At 39.3% G+C, this 17,044-nt stretch overlaps 1 protein-coding gene and 1 long non-coding RNA gene across 12 annotated transcripts in view; one reads left to right on the top strand and one right to left on the bottom strand.

Annotated features, from left to right (window-relative positions):
- LOC127173165 (uncharacterized) overlaps window positions 1–8,425 on the top strand; it is a 35,496-nt gene extending 27,071 nt beyond the window's left edge. The window contains exon 3 of the long non-coding RNA XR_007828724.1: window positions 8,301–8,425. This is a non-coding gene — a long non-coding RNA (uncharacterized LOC127173165). The remainder of the gene's footprint in view (window positions 1–8,300) is intronic.
- Window positions 1,033–17,044, bottom strand: part of atp2b2 (ATPase plasma membrane Ca2+ transporting 2) — a 177,100-nt gene continuing 161,088 nt past the window's right edge. For 5 of the 11 annotated variants that reach the window (XM_051122850.1, XM_051122847.1, XM_051122853.1 and 2 more), the window contains 6 exons: window positions 16,470–16,661; window positions 14,846–15,059; window positions 14,506–14,717; window positions 13,797–13,904; window positions 11,983–12,165; window positions 1,033–3,217 (listed from right to left, as the gene is read on the bottom strand). In XM_051122850.1, the coding sequence (XP_050978807.1) occupies window positions 2,909–3,217; window positions 11,983–12,165; window positions 13,797–13,904; window positions 14,506–14,717; window positions 14,846–15,059; window positions 16,470–16,661 (1,218 nt within the window). In that variant the 3' untranslated portion in view covers window positions 1,033–2,908. Of the gene's footprint in view, window positions 3,218–6,854; window positions 6,995–8,353; window positions 8,526–11,982; window positions 12,166–13,796; window positions 13,905–14,505; window positions 14,718–14,845; window positions 15,060–16,469; window positions 16,662–17,044 lie in introns of those variants that run through there. The other 6 variants (XM_051122852.1, XM_051122855.1, XM_051122854.1 and 3 more) reach the window with 5 other exon arrangements.

The raw sequence follows: 17,044 nt of genomic DNA, 5'->3' as shown, positions 1-17,044 counted from the left end.
CACATCTAACACGTGCCACAGATGAAAGATCACACACACGCACACTGCTCACGGGACACACAGGTTCATGCTCCTCGGGGGAATTTATTAAGTGCTTTTTTTTTTGTTGTCATTTTTCCTTTCATTTCATTTGTATCACTTGCGCTCCTGTCTGGAATCGTGGTATGGACAGTGAAGCAACAAGAGTCAGTTCATGTTCTCAGGCTAGAAAATCATTTACATCACAATTTTTTTTGTTTTGTTTTACTGACTTTGAGACCACAAACATTCCAGCAACACACTCTAGGGTAGATGAGAAACAATCAGAAAGCTTGACTTTTTGCATAGTATTAAATGAACAAAGACATTGAGTTTTTTATTTACAATTATTGTATAGATTATAAAATTCATAAAAACAAGATGGATGAACACTTTTCATTTACCCATAAATTGCTAGTGCGCCAAAAGTACCTGTGGCGTCGTATGCTCTTTGTTCCACAAAACGCATGCTGCTAAGTACAGTACATAGAAGCTGATGTATTGCAAGAAATATTATTATTCGTGATTATTAGAACGCTGTCATCCTTCCGATTTATTGGTTAAACATTTTAAACTGCATCCGTTATTTGGCCCGTCGACACAGGGCGCAGAACTAAACTGAATTAAACTGAAGTGGCCAGTCATACCGTAAAAGATCTCATCCGGAGTCATTGCAGTCCACACACATTTCAGACAAACTCTCCTGCGGCGCCTTTCAACGTTTCAGAGGTGATTCTTTTGGTCAGTGTACAACATTTGTGAGAATGATTGTAAATGAGGCTTTGAAATGTGTTAAAGGGACAGTTCACTCATCAGTCAGACTGGTTTTCAGACCTGATTGACCTATCAGTTGATGTAGTGATTTTTAGTAGATAATGACTTTACTTCAATCTGCTTCCATTTCATATGACTTCAGAAGACTGGAAGTCATGCGGCCGCACGGTGCTTTTGGAACGGCATGAGGGTGAATAAACTATCCCTTTAACGTGATAAAAGGCAAAATATTTCTGTAAAAAAAAAAAAAAAAAAATTGGTCTCAGTTTTCCGTATATTTCTCTTATCGAGTATGCCTGAGCTAACAGTTAAAGCTTGTGCACCTTATCTTGATGAGTAAAATTGTCCAAAAAAAGTTAAAATATAAGACTGATGGAGAAAATGAGTTGCATATAAGTGTATGACATCATGCTTCTCCAATTGCAAAGAATATCAATGAATACATGGGTGACTTTGTAAGTGTGCCTTCCGATAGACCCCCGTTTCTCCTTTCGCTTCTAGAGTACAATAAATAGTTAACGACTAGTGAATACTGTTGAGATGCTAGAGTATATTTACTGACTGCAGGAAGACAAGCTTGATTTGAACACAGAAGCACATCTAAATTTACACCACAGAAATTCATTCATATCCGGATAGTGCAGAAAAGGATCATAAATGTATATATAGATATATTTTAGTGTTTTTTTTTTTTTTTTTTTTTTTTTTGGTTTGGGTTTTTCTTTTTTTTTTCTTTTTTTTAAGAAAAGAGTCAAAAGCAACATTCCTCCTTGTTTCTTTACATTACATAATTCAGTTGTTCAAAGTGTCGTCAGCTCAGGAGCTGGGTTCATTTCCTTTAACCGAAAGAAATCTACAAATTAAATGTCAAAAAGAAGAATCAACACAATAAATCACAATATTTGAACACAATTTTGATTTCCATACAGAGATGCCAGATATAACTTAGTTTACATGTTTCCAACATAAAAAAACCCATCGCAGCTTTTGATGGTCACACGGAACTGAAACTATTTTATGTTAAATAGTATGTACTTCTAAAGAAGATATTTAAATCCAACCTGATATATCTGCTCACATTTGAGGCCGACCACAAGTTCGTCTCCGAAACCATCTCAACACCAGCCAAAACCGATTGGATTTTTTTTTTCCGGGGGTGCTCAGAGCCGTCGATCCCGACACTCGTTTAATACTACGATGCCACGTTAATGATATATCCCACTATGTTTTGGTTTCTTTTGTTATCATCTAAAAATATCTACAGTATTTGACAAAATAGCAGGCAAGTCCAGCGCACAATTGGTAATAAAACACCTAGAGTCCGATATTACAGGAGTAATGAACAACGTGAGCTGTTCCAACTACGTCTGCTGCGTGGTTTTGAACCCTACAAAGAAGTTTTAAACCCTACAAAGAAACCAGGACGTATCTACAGGTTTGTAAACAAATTACATTCTCTTTAGGACATAAATAAGTTAAAGTAGTTATTGAAGCAGAACAAGGCAACATGCCAACAAATAAAGATAAACTCTGTAAATATATATTTATAATATGTCTATAAATATATATGTACGCTTAATAAATTCTAATTTCCATGGGTTTCTCTTTTTCCGACAGGTGCAAATCTACTGTGCAAGTTGAGCCCTGCGACCTGGATACACCTTAATCAATATCCAAATAAATCTATACAATTAGATACATGCCACACACAATACTCACAGATCAGTGAATCAGATAAGCTGTCTTAAAATAGCAGTCCACCGCACGTCCCACCAAATCAAATCAAACCGTTTAAATAAAAATAAAGGTTTCCAAATAAAAACCTGGGTAATGTACATTCATGCAGGAGCAACGATAATAGCTGATTTAAATTACTCGTAATAGTCTGTCGTTTCCTCAGAAAATGGGAGCGGTGCGCTTGCGCTCGTGGTTCTTGTATTGTTTCTCGAGTCGCTCCACGATCATCCGAGTCGGTCGTCATTCATGCGTTCAATAAAAGAATGTGGCGCGACCACACGTACAGTCAGCGGTACACGATCCGTGTTGGCGTGCAATCCGGAGCGCCTTTAAACGTAGAGTCTAAGATGATTATTGAGCGATCTCTCGCGTGAGGTGGCTAAAGCGATGTCTCCAGACTATGAAGCGGGCTCCCGGGACTGGAGGAAGCAGCAGATTTACTCGTGTCGGTCGTCAGGTTTATACCGCTATCGATGGCATTGTTGTTCTTGTTAGGAGATGAGGGCTGACTGGAGTTCTTCCTGGCCGCCTCGTCGTCAATGTCGGTGTCGTCTATTAGAGGGATGTGAGGTGTGGAGTCCTCTATTCTAAACTCTGGATGAGTCATGAAATTGTGGATGGAGGTTCTGGATTCAGGTTTTTCCAAGCCTTCGTACAGGGAGCTACGAAATGCGTTCACAACACGTATCTGCGTGAGGAAAGAGACCAGTGTCAAAGGGTTGGAATGTGAGCTGGAAGACCCCCCAGTGGTACAGTGACAACAGGAGGAGGGAAAGGCCGTGGACCCACCAAAAATTCAAAAACATTTGGAAAGAGTCCGTAATTCTACTGTGCACTGAGACAGTTTAAGGATTGCATTGAAAAGAACGTAACTCAAACTCATGATAAAATAAACAGACTGTAAAAGAAAACGTAGGCAATGCTCTTATGTCCCGTACAGTACACAATACAATATACAGTGTAAGGTCCAAAGTGTTGTATACCTAGAGACAAGCATTGTTAATTCAACAGAAAATGAACAAAACCAAAGGAAAAACAACAAAGGAAAAACAAAAAGTCATGCAAGTTGAACACATCTCGTGGAAAGTTGGTAAGAGGAATAGATTAGATATTGAGATCCAGGATGAGTTTCAAGGTAAACACAAAGTCAAAGGCAAACAAAAGAGAAGAAGTCTACAAACACTCAATAGAGGATGACAGGGACAGGAGATCCTATGCTCCGAGAGCATAGAGTCACAACACGATGATGGAAGCGAACCAAAAGCTTGACAAGCCAACTCAACGACTACACACAACATGCAGCTCGGGACAACACCATGTGGAGATGAACACAGGCACACAGACTGTGGAATAAGAAAAGAAACGAGAACAAACAAAAGTCTGTTCTTTCAACAACTCCATGCGTCTCTGTGTAAACACTCAAGTATAGGCCGAAAAGTTTGGTTCAGATTCACAGAACTACGCTAAAAAATAAGAGAAGCCCTTAATAAGTTTATTACTGTGTGGAATTGAGACTTCCTAGAAATATTTTACTGTAGTAGTTGGGAGTAGCTAATATTCCGCTTCAAAGGTTACAGTTACAAACAAGCAAGTACGATAATCTAGGCATAATTCTCACAGTAATCTAATTTTATGAATACAATCGGTGGTCCTGTTCCACAACCTAGTGTGCTACCTACCTAGACAGCAAGATGACAACTTGTTCTGGCCAAATTCTAAGGCAGCATTACATGTGTCCTTCACAGATAAGGCAATCCCAGAATGTACTGCCACTAGCAAGATAGCTAATATCTTGCTGCATCCCACTATGCCTACTTGTAGGGGGCAGCCGTGGCCTAATGGTTTGGGCTTGTAACTGAAAGGTTGCGGGTTCGAGTCCCATGTCCGGCAGGGATTGAAGGTGGGGGGAGTGAATAACCAGCCCTCTCTCCACCCTCAATACCATGACTGAGGTGAGTTCCTTGAGCAAGGCACGAACCCCCAACTGCTCCCCGGGGCCGCAGCGATAGCAATATGGCTGCCCACTGCTCCGGGTGTGCGTGTGTATGCGTGTTTGTTCACTACTCACTACTGTGTGTGTGCACTTGGATGGGTTAAATACAAAGCACAAATTCTGAGTATGGGTCACCATACTCGGCCTCACGTCACATCCTTTCCTTTATACTACGCCCTTAAAGTGTGTAATGAAGAAAAAGTAGAAGAGTAGGCAAGCTTTGGGACATACTATCACATCACACAACTGCGTCTTTAACGGATGCTTTGTCGCATTGATACACACACCCTGTCACTGTAAACTGGCCTATCAATCATCCTGTCACAGTTAACATCCTCCACATTTCACTTCATTTACTTCCTACGGTACTGGGGAGAAAAAAGAAGTAGCATGATGATCTGCCAGTCGCGGGTCTTTCATGCCGATATTTTCTGCATAATGATGCATTACAACCAATGACCAAATGACCAAACGGATGTTTCGATTATTAGTAACTCAAACCCCTTCTTCTTAACATTTCTACCTAACCACCGGTCATGCATATCCGCCATGTTTGTAGTTTTTTAACACGTTTTATTTGTGTTTGTAGTTCTGGACCGAATCCTTTACCAAAGTGCAATGGATTGTGGGCAATATTAGCCATTAGAGTGTGCGTGGATCCACACTTCAAAAATCAACCTGAAATAGTAGACCACCCAGGGACTTCTGCCATACTATTTTCAGCATAACAAAACCCCCGCCAAACACTGCAATTTTTCCATGTCTCCTTAATCAAACACACCTGATTCAGATCATTAGCTTATTAGTCAAATGGGTGTGTCAGACAAAGGAGATAGTGAGCAGTGTTGGAGGGCTCCAGGAACGTGGTTGGGAATCACTGGTCTAGGCTACTAATCAGACCAGGAGTGTCCAAACCTGTTCCTGGAGTGTCAATGTCTTGCTGAGTTTAGCACCAGCCAGCTCTAAGACATTGGCCTAGAACACGGCTGGGCAACTTCGGTCCTGGAGGGCCACTGTCCTGCAGAGTTTAGATTCAACCCTAATCAAACACACCTGAACCAAATTAATGTCTTCAAGATCACAAGAAAGCTACAGGCAGGTGTGTTTTATTAGGTTTGGAGCTAAACTTTGCAGGACAGTGGCCCTCTAGGACCAAAGTTGCCCAGCACTGGGCTGGACCCATTGAAACCAATGGACCTTAATGCTTTTGGGAAACGCAGCCCTGGCCTAGATGTTTCTAGTGAGGCTGAAGACTTTGATTAGCTGGCTCAGGTGTGTTTAATTAGGGTTAGAACTAAACTCTGCAAGACAGTGGCCCTCAAGGAAGAAGCTTGGACAACTCTGTATTAGATTATTGATTTGATATCTCAGCGATATCAGACTAGCATTGTGATTTATTCTTTAATTCATGTAAGGAATTTCACATGAGAGTTTCAAGTGTTATATATGAGGTTCTATTTGGTTTAGGTTGCTGCCTTAGGGCAGGGGTGTCCAGTCCTGCTCCTGAAGGGCCACTGTCCTGCAGAGTTGAACTCCAATCCCAGTTAAACACAGCTAATCAAGATCTTCAGGAAGAAACATCCAGGCAAGTGTTTTGGGGGCAAGTTAGAGCAAAACTCTCCTGCCTAATCCTGCCTAAAGGGTCCATACTGCTGGTTAGTAGCAGATGTTTCTACTCAAACTGTATCCCTGCTTCTATGAATTTGCCCAATAGAAAATTAATGACTTGAGGCCCTTTGTCACTGTCCGTGTAAACCACCCTTTTGAAGGGAGCTAACCAAGCAAAGAAAAGGTGAGGAGCTCACTAGGGTTTGGAACAGAGCCTCTATGATACCACCAACTACTAACGTGCTGAACATAAAATGATCAGAATCATCTACCTCTAATATCCATCAAACTCGACTCTAACCTTTCCTGGTTGCAAATACTTTTAACCTAGCTAAGAGAAAACTTACAAAGCCAACACAAACTGGTCTGAATGACAGATGGGAACAAATGTCAGAAGGAATCACATAGATGAAGACCGGCCTAACGTTTAGTGAGATTCTGCAACTCTCAGCATCACACAGCAGACTACATGACCAACAGAGTAAAGCCACGAGACATAATGGGTCGCTGTGGGCTTCGGATCTACATCACACAGATGACAAATAAGACAAGACTATGGGGAGAAAGCGCCACTCTCTTCACATGTCTCCGTAGCTGTGTGGAGAGAAAAAATGTAAAAAAAGGAGAACAAAACAGCCTCCCGTGATCAATAGAGTAACTTCAACAATGCAGCCTACAGCATTTTGGAAAACATGTCAGGCTACAACTGAGTGGGGAATGGTACCGTTGGCTATACTTGAATGTTTACCCAGCCTGGTGAGTTTGTTGGTGGAATATTAGTTCACATCAATTTTGCGACGGACAATGGAGGGACTCACAACCTGAAATTCACTTCGTAGGCCTTAGTCCAGGGCTCTTAGCACTCTGGGGAAAACAAACACATGGTACATTGAAACACATGTTCTTCTGAGAAGCGGGTTAAAGATGATCTGATAAACACTGACATGAAGAGTAAGAGGAAATCAGAAGCAAAGCAGATTTTCAGGGATGCCCTTTGACAATATTTTACACCGATCATCTATGTCTTAAAGATTAAGAAACAGTTTGAGAGCTCTGGTGTCATGCCATATCTCTGTTGGACCTGACGGTTAATGCCTGATTAGAATTGTCTGTCATATCTTTCTGCTGTAGCTGTCAGAGCCATAGCCTTGTGCTCTGACATAAGGTGCAGCTACACCTTGGGTGACTGGATTTTTAGGTGTTTTCCTGGTCCGGTTACTTCTCACATTGACTCTTGTGTCTCCCTACACTGTCGTATTAAATAAAGTTGAAAAGCCTGAAATTTTAACAGCCAAGAGAAGGAATGGAACCACAGAATTTTTCGAGCCAATCATCTGAGCCATATATCGTAACAGATCTAGAGTCTAGAACCCCAGGAAGCAAAATCCATTTTACACTTTTAAGAGCCTCCAAAAACAATTGGTAAACCAGTATAACATATTATATTATGTTATGAATCAATGCCCTTGGTTGATTGGAGTTATCGCCCCTTATCTGCACCCTGAGCACATTTTTAAAAATGAAACAGCACACTAAATGGTGCTAAACATCTTCATGCTTCATAATTATCCAAGGACCTGTAAATTCACCATTACTGCAGTTAAAAGGTTTCATCTACTTAAAAGAAATCATGTCTTTATCAAAAGCTTGTACTTTTAAAACTGTAAATTCTATGACATTTACAGCTCATAATACGGTCTGTGCCTTGTTTTTCATTTCATTTACTTTGTGAGAGTGTATAGAGGTGAACTCATGTAGTGATTAAGGATTTTGTTGTCAATAACAAAGCTGTACATGGATCCATTTTGGTGTTGCCATAGAAACAAATAATTTCTGAGAATGTGAACAGCTCTGAGTAGCTGTTGTCTCGTAATTATGGTAACCCTCACAGAACATTAATGCGACATTATATTTGAAACAACAAAGCGTCTTTCTAGAATCTCTGCTGCAGAGCTTCTTCCCTGTGATGCCTTTTTCATGTTTACTGTTTAGTGCTCAGTTTTGAACTTTCATGACTTGAACATACGTGAACATATTTACAGCATGTAGGGACCGCATCATGTATTTTGCAATGTTTTGGAGTAATTGTTTTAAAATAGCTCAAATCTCTTTGCATCCTGTCATATTTTGGATTCATAAAACTAGTTTTGTTATGATTGACCCACTTCAGGTCTGGGGTCCAAGGGCATCCCTGACAAACACCCAAAGAAGAGTGTCACTCACGCCCAGAGGGAGCAGCAGCAGTGCTGGTAGGAGAGGAAAGAGCATTGCACAAGGACACGTGACTAGGACTAGAAACATTGGTTACATCCTGATTTTGACTGGTGGTGGAGGACTGGCGTCTCAGAGCCCCCTGAAAGGAAGTCCCGCTCTTGAACGTGTTCACTACCTCGATCTGCAGGAAGGGGGAGAGAAATACATGGAGCACAGTGTGTCAAAGACGTGACCAATGCATCATCACATGGACATGGTTCAGAAGACTATGACAGGCCCTTATCACACATTAAACACTTCATCTTAAATTAGCACTGAGGCTTTGATGGCTTTAGAAAGTTCCTCCTCCCTGCTGCTGCAGGTTTGACAGCAGGCATGATGAACGCCCAAACACCTTCGAGAGCCTTGCCGCAGGACTGCATCATTGTGCCTAGAAGAGCACTGTTATCGTATCACATGACAAACAACAGGCAATAACAATTTACTGTAAATGATTTGCATGCCATTACCAAAACGCAGCAACTGCAGCATGCAATCTCTGTCACATGCGGTGCATTATACAACAGTTAGTTCTATTCTTCTAATCTGATTGGACAGTTTCTCCTGTTCACTGGTTTGCTGCTTGTCTGTGTTTGTGGCATTCCAGATCAAAGTATGTGAGCGTAGTTGTGCGAATTTGCCTGAGCAATTTAAAAATCTCGAAAATCCCAAGCCTTTGAACAGGTTGGGGAAATTGCTGTCTCTTCGCTTCACTCACATATGCTAATCCAGTCTGGATGTTGCAGTTTTCAACTTGTCTTAACGCCCATTTCTGGTTCATTGAACTGTTGTATAAAAACATAATGACACTCACAATGATGCTGTCGGTCTGAATTTCAGATTACCACAACATGCTAGTGATTGTGAAATTGCTTAATGACGTTATTGTAGACATTTAAACTTCACTGAAGTGAAATATTAACAGTGGCGTGGGAGTGATCTGAGTTGTAAAAGGGGGGCTATATAAACTTACTGGCTTTGCTCAATAAAAAAAAAAATATATATATAAATATAAAAATAAGCACAAACCATAGGTTATATTTAGAATAGAATGCTGTATTATAATAATAATAATAATACAATTATTACCAACTGATTCCACTTACTATTTGTCATAAATAATATGTGAGTAGTCATTATTGTTTCTATAACCAAACTCACACCCGTAAATTTTCAGGACTCAAAACCACATTCTTGAACAAACGCCCTGTGTGAACGGAACATGACTGGACAACTAGTTGTCTGTCACGTCATTCAGTGTGAGAGAGCCGCACAACACAAGCGCTGCACAAACGCAAGTCTACCATTTGTTGTGTGCTTTCATGTGTGGTTTCGGTAACTTACAGTGACAGAGAAATGAGCTGTGTGTCATCTGAAAGTTTTATATCCAGTCTCCACTGGAGCCACTCCCTCCCGTCAGTTTTGCGTTCTTCGCGCGGCTCAAATGCTCCACTCTCCACTCAAAAAGTTGCTGTCAGCTAATGGTGATTTGATGGATGAACTCACAGCTAGATTGGATTTATGTCATGTCAGAAACCGGCAATACTTTCAGTTTTACAAACATCACCATCTTTGATATTTCTGGTCTGTGTTGCTACTTGTAAGGAATATGGGCTTGAGTCCTGTTGCACGTTTATAGATAGATTATTTGAAAAGCGATTGTAAGCTGCTGTGTGAACAGGACATTTCGAGACTAACACCTGAAGTAAATGCGGTTGTCAATTCCAAAAACTGACAGTGTGAACATGGCCATTTTTACAAAATGATAAAACAATAAATCGTTATACGCTTTGCACTCTGTTACTTTTAATATTTAACAAAGTCTTTTTGGCACTGTTTAATGTGGAGTGACAGATCAAGAGAAGTGGTAGCGCAAAACGGACGTGAAATGATCATCTCCTCTGCTTTAATACCAGTTTCAGCACAAAATAAACATGAAAAAACTTCCAAAGTAAGTTAAAGGAAAGAGTAAAACTTACTAAAAATATAATTGCTCAATCAGGGCCTCAACCACACAAAGACGTCAATATAACAGCTTATACAGCCTAAACAATGTCAAGAAACGTCACATTTACCTCAGAAAAAAAAAAAAAAAAAACATATTCGGTGATGATAAACTCATTAGTCAGCTAGAAAAATTAATTCTACAGAGAAGTATCTTGCTAAATGTATGCACCATATAACTGTTACAGAGGAGGCTACCGCCTCCTCCTCGCCAGAATACAGTCTCATTCGGACTCCAACTCCCATAACCCCATACCTGGGACTGACACGTCACACACAAATCACACAGTATAAAACACACACGCACAAATCACCTCCCCGCGAAGTCTTGATTTGCCACGGCTGTCATTTCTGAGCGTTGTTTGTGTATTACTGGACTGCTTTCTCGTTGCTCACCTGGACTGTTACTCGATTGTGATTGTTCTCTGTGTACCTCGACCCTTGGATTGTTTATTGGATTTGTATCTCTGCCGCCTGCCCCGACACCCCGCCTGGTTTTCGTTTCTGAGTCTGTCTATTCCCTGTGGACCCTGTTTGCTGTTGATTTGACCCTGCCTGTACCCGACTTCGTTAATAAAAGCTGCAAATGGATCCAAACGCTTCCGCTGATCTGTCACAATAACATATTCATTATAATATTTTTACTGTTTTTCAAAGTTGAATGTATGTTTAAATAAACAGCCACGATTTAAATGTTTATATTTCAAAAAAACAAATTGGAGTAGAAATATAACTATGTAACTGTAACTTAATTATAAAACTTCATTGAGTTTAATTTAACCATTTGTATACAAAACAGTTATAACAGTTAAAACATTTTAATCTTCAATATAAATTTGTAATATCTAACTCTTGTGTATACTTTACAGCATTTATTGAGATTTTTTTGTTTTCCTTCAAGAAAATTTGTCATGTACTGTACCTGGTATATATCCAAAATAATTGATACTGAATCGAATCAAATCGTATTGAAAATCGAATCAAAACTCAAGCTTATGAATCAGACATGGATCGTGAAATTTGTGTCAAAACCCAGCCCTAGTATTTTGTTTGATCTGCGGTGTACTGAACGCTTTATAAAATGTTAGTATTTTTGGCATTTCATGTCTACAGAGCCATCATTTCCACAGTAGACAGAGTTTTAGTAGTGCAATTATGTTGTTCCTAAAATTGACAACATCCAGAATTGTACCTAGTTTTATCATGAGATTTTCAATGTAATCTGGATCTAATAATCCAAATCACTATTCAATAAATGATTAGTCGGTTGAAATATAAAGTGTTTTTTATGAAAGGTGTACTGACAGCCCATGATTAATGCAACAGTACTAAAGTCTTGCGATCGGTGCTGATGTTTGTGCCAGTAATGGCGTTTGGCAGAGCTGAGCTGCGGTTCAACCTCCACACTGTTCTAAATCTGGCCATAAAACATACTGACAGCCATGCAGATGGTTGGATCACAAGTACATAATTACAAACACAATTGATGTACAAGCATAAGTATAGTTACTTCCTACAGATGCCATTTTAGTGCAGAATTCATGCTGAATATTTCAGGCAGTTGTAACTTCCCAAAGATTATCAGAGGTTCTAACCTGAGTCTGGATTCTGTTGAGCCCTCTGAACCAGAGGATCTGCCCTCGCCGCAACTCTCTCTCAGCATGATCAATCTCCTCCTGGTCCTCGTTCATCTCCTCCTCGGGCATTTCATCCTTTTGCGTCAACTGACCAGCCCCTTTGAGGAACCTCAGCTTGCTGTTTGGGATTGTTGATATAACCTGATCCAGAGTGAGGATGTGCATGAAACACATGCATGGATTTTAGAACAGGAGAGCACACAAAACATTTCAGAGCTCCATCCTCAAAGCTTCATGTGAAGAACGAGCCCTGTGTATTGTTTGTGGAACACCTGGATAATTGTATAGTTATGCTGGCAGATACTGTTAAAGGAGAAGTTCACTTCCAGAACAAAAATTTACAGATAATTTATTCACCCCCTTGTCATCTAAGATGTTCATGTCTTTCTTTCTTCAGTTGTAAAGAAATTGTTTTTTTGTTGAAAACATTTCAGGATTTCTCTATATAGTGACTATATAGTGACGATATAGTGACTTCAATGGTGCCTGTGATTTTGAACTTCCAAAATGCAGTTTCAGTGCAGTTTCAAAGGGCTCTAAATGATCCCAGCCGAGGAAGAAGGGTCTTATCTAGGGAAACGATTGGTCATTTTCTAAAAAACAATAAAATTTATATACTTTTTAACCTCAAATGCTCATCTTGTCTAGCCCTGCGAGAACTCTGTGTATTACAGTTCAAGACAGTTAGGGTAGGTCGAAAAACTCCCATCCCATTTTCTTCTCCAATTTCAAACTCGTCCTGCATCACTGTTTTATTGTAAATAGTTTTTTTTTTTTTTTTTTTTTTTGTAAAGGGCGTTTGATCTTCTTTTGCATGTTCACTTTGTAAATACCAGGTTGGTAATTCTGCAGCGATGTGGGACGATTTTGAAGTTGGAGAAGAAAATGACCCTAACTGTCTTAAACCGGAATACACAGAGTTCTCGCAGAGCTAGACAAGATGAGCATTTGAGGTTAAAAGGTATACAAATTGTCAATTTTTTTAGAAAATAACCGATCGTTTCACTGGATAAGACCTACTTCCTCAGCTGGGATCATTTAGATCCCATTGAAACTGCATTTAAACTGCATTTTGGAAGTTGGTGGCCCCATAGAAGTCCACTATATGGAGAGAAATCCTGAAATGTTTTCCTCAAAAAACATCTTTCTTTACGACCAAAGAAAGAAAGACATGAACATCTTGGATGACAAGGGGGCGAGTAAATTATCTGTAAATTTTTGTTCTGGAAGTGAACTTCTTTAACTCTGATGGCAAAAAAAAAACATTTTCCTATTTTTCACCCATGGAAAATATGGGATATTGTGGTTTGTAACCCTGGTTCATAACCCTAAATACTACAGTAAGTAAAGAGATTAATATTCTGTCATACGTTTCTCTCTTTTATGTTGTTCCAGACTTTTTTTCCTACTAGAACACAAAAGAAGATATTTTGATGGAATCTTCAGCTGTTTTGTCCATACAACAAAACTCAGGAACAAAATTAGGATACAAAATAATGTTAGATCTCAATGACCTTGAGAAAAAAAAAAAAGCCACATTGAGAAGCTTTTCAAAACAACATATTTTGTGTTTAATTAAAGAAATAAAGTCATAAATGTTTGGAATGACACGAGAAGAGTAAATGATGGCAGACTGAAATCATTTCTCAGTGACCCATCCCTTTAATGAAGAACTCATATGAGATGAGAAAGGAAGTAAATTACTTAATACATTTCAGCAGGTTTAATTATTGAATACATTTTCTTTAATATAATGGAAATAGTTGCATTACCTGTCCCCAGACTAGTTCTCCCATTCCCAGGAAAACACACCACATCCACTTCTCCAGGTCCAGAGGAGAACAACTGAACGGTTTCCCTCCAAACTGAACAATCACAATCTAAAATAAAATGTAAAGATAAAGTACACGGGCATGTAGATGGGCATGTCAAAGTATATTTATGACTGTATTATTTCAAATCATTCATAATCTTTGAATGAAATCTGGAAAAGAGTTTTAAACAAACTTGAAGCTTAACTTACTGAGAGGTACATACGACTGATTGTGCAGATACTTTGTCTTCTATTCGTTTTGCAACATTTCCATCATAAACCAACTATGCTCACACTATAACACTCACTGCTTAAACCAGGTTTTATTTTGAATCACAGGTTCCCTCTTACTGTCTGTCAGGAGTTCCCTAGGGTTCTAGAACACATCCTCCATACACATGCATGCTCTTCAAAAAAGTATATAATAAAAGTATTTTGCGTATTTTGCATGATCTTCTCTTATCCAACCACACAACTTTGCAATGCTGTTTGCCATTGCTCATTGGAACCATGGTTTTGGAAAACACCAATGTGTTAAACTATGCTGATAATGATGGAATCTCCAATATTAGTTGGCTAAAAATGCTTTTGGGAAACGCAATGCCACAACCAATGCCAATTTGTCTGACCAACTAGTTTGAACAAAAAAAATTCTGAGGTTTTGGTACCTGAATGGCGAAAGTGCCTAGAACAATGGAGCAGAAGATGGGGTTTCTAAAAATGCCATCGAACACGTTTCTCTCTCCATGGATCTTGCGGGCGTTAATCTCGTTGAAAAGCTGCATCATGACAAAGGTGTTGAAGATGATGGTGTAGTGCTCAGATGGAGGAGAATGCAGCGGTGCGTTCCTGCCACTGTCGATGTCAAAGATCTGCTCACCTGGATCACAATAAGATCATAAGACAGGAGTGAAGATTGACGTGAATTAGATGCTTCTTCAACTACATGAGGTAAATTTTCCAGGCATGAAAGCATAAATGTATTTCCTACAGTATAAGATAACTTACCCACAAACAGCAGTGTGAAGATGATAATGAGCTGGTACACACCATGACCCAGGATGTTCTTGGTCATGGTACTGGAGATCAGGGGTTTGTTTCGGCCATAGGGTTTCCTCATCAACAGAGACTCAGTGGGCGGTTCAGTGGCCAAAGCCAGAGATGCAAATGTGTCCATGATCAGGTTTACCCACAACATCTGCACTGCTTTAAGAGGAGAATCCTGCAAGAACATACAGTCTGGTTCAAACGGACTTTATCATCACAATTCATGAAATGAGACCAATAAAACACGCTGACCTGAGTAAGATGTTACTGGCATCATGCTTGTGTATTAAAATATTGATAAGAAGACCCTGAAACTGAGATCTCACTTATTATCACAGTATATGTTTGAGTGTCCTTGTTAGTCTAAAGCTTTCTGGATGTTCATTTCTCATGCCGGTAACTTCACGCAGTCTAGCCTCTTTCTCTTAGAAGTGCTGCATCATTTATTAGGTTAGCGATCCTCTAGGAAATTAAACAATGCTATTTTAGATCACAGGGATGAAGTCTTTGGCCTTGGCCTAGTAATCTAATATGGATTCTCTGCCATTGCGGCATGTCTCTGCAAAGTCTAATTTAAGATTTCATAGTAGGTCAGATCTATCGTCTTGTAGAAGACATCACATATGTAATGGCAGTGGTTCTAAATTAATAACTAGCTTTGTGTATTTCATGAAGAAAATGTGAGTATCCTGTACAAAACTCACTGCTACAATGCTAGTGAGTTGGATGTTTGCCAGGGTGTTACTATGAGGTTGCTAAGATGCTTTGATTCCACCCTTAATAAAATTTTTGGTCTCTGGTCTCTCTTTTAATGTAAATCGTGTGGGATCTTTCACCTGTTTTATCAACTGTCAGGTAAAAAAGTAAGACGCCTTGAGGGATTATTCATGCATGAATGGTAGAGGATGTGCTATACTGCAGTTTAAAAGTTTGGGGTTGATAAGTTTCTGAAAGAAGTCTTTTCTGCTCGCAAGGCTGCATTATTTAAATTAAAAATAGAGTAAAAACAGTAAAAACACTGTTACAACTTTAAAAACTGTTTTCTGTGTGACTATATAGTAAAATGTCATTTATTCCTGTGATCAAAGCTGCATTCTCAGCATCATTACTCCAGTCTTCAGTGTCACATGATCCTTTAGAAATCATTCTAATATGTTGATTTGCTGCTCTGATTATTATCAATGCTGAAAACAGTTGTGCTGCTTTATATTTGTGTGGAAACCATCAGACATTTCATTTTTCATGATTCTTTGATGAATAGAAAGTTCAAAAGAACTAAAACAAGTAACATATAAAACCTTTACTGTCACTTTCAATAAATGCAATGCATACTTCCTGAGCAGAAGTAATAATTTCTAAGAAATAATACAAATCTTACTGACCCCAAACTTTTGAATGATAATATACGTGCTGAAGTCTATTACTTAGGGTTAAAAGCTTGTTCAAATCACTAATGCCAGGTTTCAGCAATAATAATACTGATACTTGCCTGAGCAAATAGCATTACACACTCAGAAATACAGTAAATGCTCACTTAAAGGCTCACTGTGAGAACCTTTCCCTGTGTGTGGACAGAGGCACAAACCTGTGTAATACAGGCTCCGGTAAAGGCAACGATCACAGCCACCACGTTAACGGTAAGCTGGAACTGGAGGAACTTTGAGATGCTGTCATAGACGTTGCGTCCCCACATCACGGCCTTCACGATGCTGGAGAAGTTATCATCTGTCAGGATGATGTCAGATGCCTCTTTGGCCACATCGGTCCCTGCAATTCCCTGCCAAGACAGAAGTCCATTTCACATCAGTCTTTTGTGTCAAATGACATCAAGTGCCAAAAATGTCCTTTAAATCAAAATCATTAATCCACTCATTAAAATCACCATGAACAGCAAAAGAACACAAAGATATTATGTTTTACGGTAAGAAAATATTAGAGGATTTTTTTAAATTGCTGACATTATTTTCATGACAATTAAGCACATTCACATACCGTTTTGATGAAATAACACTGAAGTGGGATCAAACCCTCATGTGGACAGAGTGATCATAAAATCTTATTTGTGTCTGGGTAAAGATGCTTCTGCTCACACTGTATTTGTGTTTTTAAAGACTAGCCTGAGGGACTGTTCTCCCTTAAGACACGGCTGACAGTAAAATC

This window comes from Labeo rohita, chromosome 11 (assembly GCF_022985175.1).
Source record: "Labeo rohita strain BAU-BD-2019 chromosome 11, IGBB_LRoh.1.0, whole genome shotgun sequence".
Lineage (NCBI taxonomy): Eukaryota > Metazoa > Chordata > Actinopteri > Cypriniformes > Cyprinidae > Labeo > Labeo rohita.
Note: the sequence above shows the minus strand (reverse complement) of the source record. Positions and strands in the feature narration are given on the sequence as shown.